The sequence below is a fragment of the Corvus brachyrhynchos genome, unplaced genomic scaffold (genome assembly GCF_000691975.1).
Source record: "Corvus brachyrhynchos isolate BGI_N302 unplaced genomic scaffold, ASM69197v1 scaffold130, whole genome shotgun sequence".
NCBI classification, from domain to species: domain Eukaryota; kingdom Metazoa; phylum Chordata; class Aves; order Passeriformes; family Corvidae; genus Corvus; species Corvus brachyrhynchos.
In genome coordinates, this window is record NW_008236193.1 from 376,295 (window position 1) to 378,079 (window position 1,785).

Sequence of the window (1,785 nt, forward strand, 5' to 3'; positions counted from 1 at the left end):
GAGCGGGGCCGGAGCGGAGCCGTCACCAACGGCCGGACCGAGGGGGACCCGGCGGGGGACGCGGGGCGGGGCCGGAAGGAAGAGCAGAATTCGGTAACACTGAAGATGACGGTCAAAGACTGACGACTCAGCACTCTGCACCGAGACTCACTTTAAATTAACTTAAGAGACAAAGAAGCAACAGAAAAAAAAAAAAATTCCTCCTTAGCCCACTGCTCTCGAAATTGTCTTCGTCTTCTTCTGACAGCGACGGGTCAGAGTCTGTAGTTGATCCCCATTTCAGACTGGTTATAAACTCAAAGCAAGTGATGCCGTGGGTTTTTCTCTTTTTCTTTTTTTCTGTTTGACGGACGCAGGAACTTCAGCGAAGTTGAGCTTGGTTCGAGTAAACGGCCACAAGTGGCGGAGGAAAGGACAAGCAGTTTGGGGAGGCCCCGCTCCCCACCTGCGCGTGGGGCGCTGGGGGAGCCCGTCCGGCCCGGCCCCCCAGTCCCCGTCCAGCCCGAGGGGCCGTTGGCTCCGCGGGTCAAGATCCAGCCACGGCCAGAGGGAGAGGAGCCATCGCTCGCCGCTCCGTCCGGCCCCGGCAGCTCACTTGCGACGCTTGGTGGTTTTCCTCTTCCTTCTCTTGAAGAAACAGCAGCACCTGGGGACAGAGGGGACCTGTCAGTGCCTGGGCCATGGCACAGAGGGCGCAGCAGCCGCGGGGTCAGGGAGGACAGAAAGCCCTCGGTGCCTTGGTGAGCCCCACGTGGGCAGAGCTGCTCCGGGAAGTGCCCCTGGTACACGGCAGGGGCTGGACTGGGAGCACAACGGCCACCAAAGTGACACCTGCCACAGCAAGGGGCGCTGACCAGGGGAGTGACACCGACCATGGCACACAAGGCTGGCCATGTGGCCAAGAGCCAGGGCCAGGCAGGGGCTGTGGAGAAGGAGCAGTCCCAGATCCGTCCATGGCCTGCTGTGCAGGAGCCTTGGACAAGGGGAGGTGGAAAGGGCTGAGGGCGGTGCTGCAGTGACACCCCTCATGGGGTGCCAGGGGACAGCTGGGCTCTTGCTCCCCGGAGGGCACTGGACAAGGCATCCCATGGCAGCTGCTGACCCCTCCTCCAGCCTGGCACTGGCAAAGGGGCAGTGAGGCTGGGGCCTTACTTTGTATCGTCTGTCACCTCCACCTCGGTGGGGGCTGTGATGGGGGCGTTCGAATGTCCTGCCGTCGGGTCGTCTGTGTTCAGCTCTCCGTTGGTGGAGCTCATCACCTGGGGAGAGATGAGTGTCAGCAGGGGCAGCCCGGGGCTCTGCAGCCCTTCCCCTCCCCACAGGGCACAGGAGCCGCCCAGGAGACCACCCAGCTCTGCCTGGGAGCACCAAGGTGCCCTTGGCGGCAGGATGGTGCCCTCGCCCAGACCGCAGTGTTTGGCCTCGGTGCTGAGCTCTCCCCAACAGCCCCATTGCACAGAGAGCTCTGAGCCCCTCAGCCAACGCCCCTGGAAGGATCCCAGCTCCTGGGAGCCCCTGCACCAGGAGAGGGGCTTGGTGGCAGCCAGCTCCAGCATGGGCAGGAGACAGGGCCTGGGAAAGCTGACAGCTCCAAGGAGCCCTTCCCACAGCTGAGCATCTGGACACAACTTCGGCTTCCCAGCACCAAGACTCAGCCCAGTGCCCACCCTGCAGGCCCAGGAGTCCCTGAGCTCCTGCCCGCTCACCAGGGCAGCAGGGTCAGCCACAGTGCCGGGGCCAGGAGGACCTCCAAGCCACCAAGGCCATGGGGAGGGGCCTGGACCA

General features: G+C 63.6%; 1 protein-coding gene across 2 annotated transcripts in view; it reads right to left on the minus strand.

The window, feature by feature from the left end:
• Positions 1 to 134: 134 nt before the first annotated feature.
• CSNK1G2 (casein kinase 1 gamma 2) overlaps positions 135 to 1,785 on the minus strand; it is a 16,235-nt gene continuing 14,584 nt past the window's right edge. For both annotated transcript variants that reach the window (XM_008639050.2, XM_017739204.1), the window contains 2 exons: positions 1,153 to 1,259; positions 135 to 646 (listed from right to left, as the gene is read on the minus strand). In XM_008639050.2, the coding sequence (XP_008637272.1) occupies positions 592 to 646; positions 1,153 to 1,259 (162 nt within the window). In that variant the 3' untranslated portion in view covers positions 135 to 591. The remainder of the gene's footprint in view (positions 647 to 1,152; positions 1,260 to 1,785) is intronic.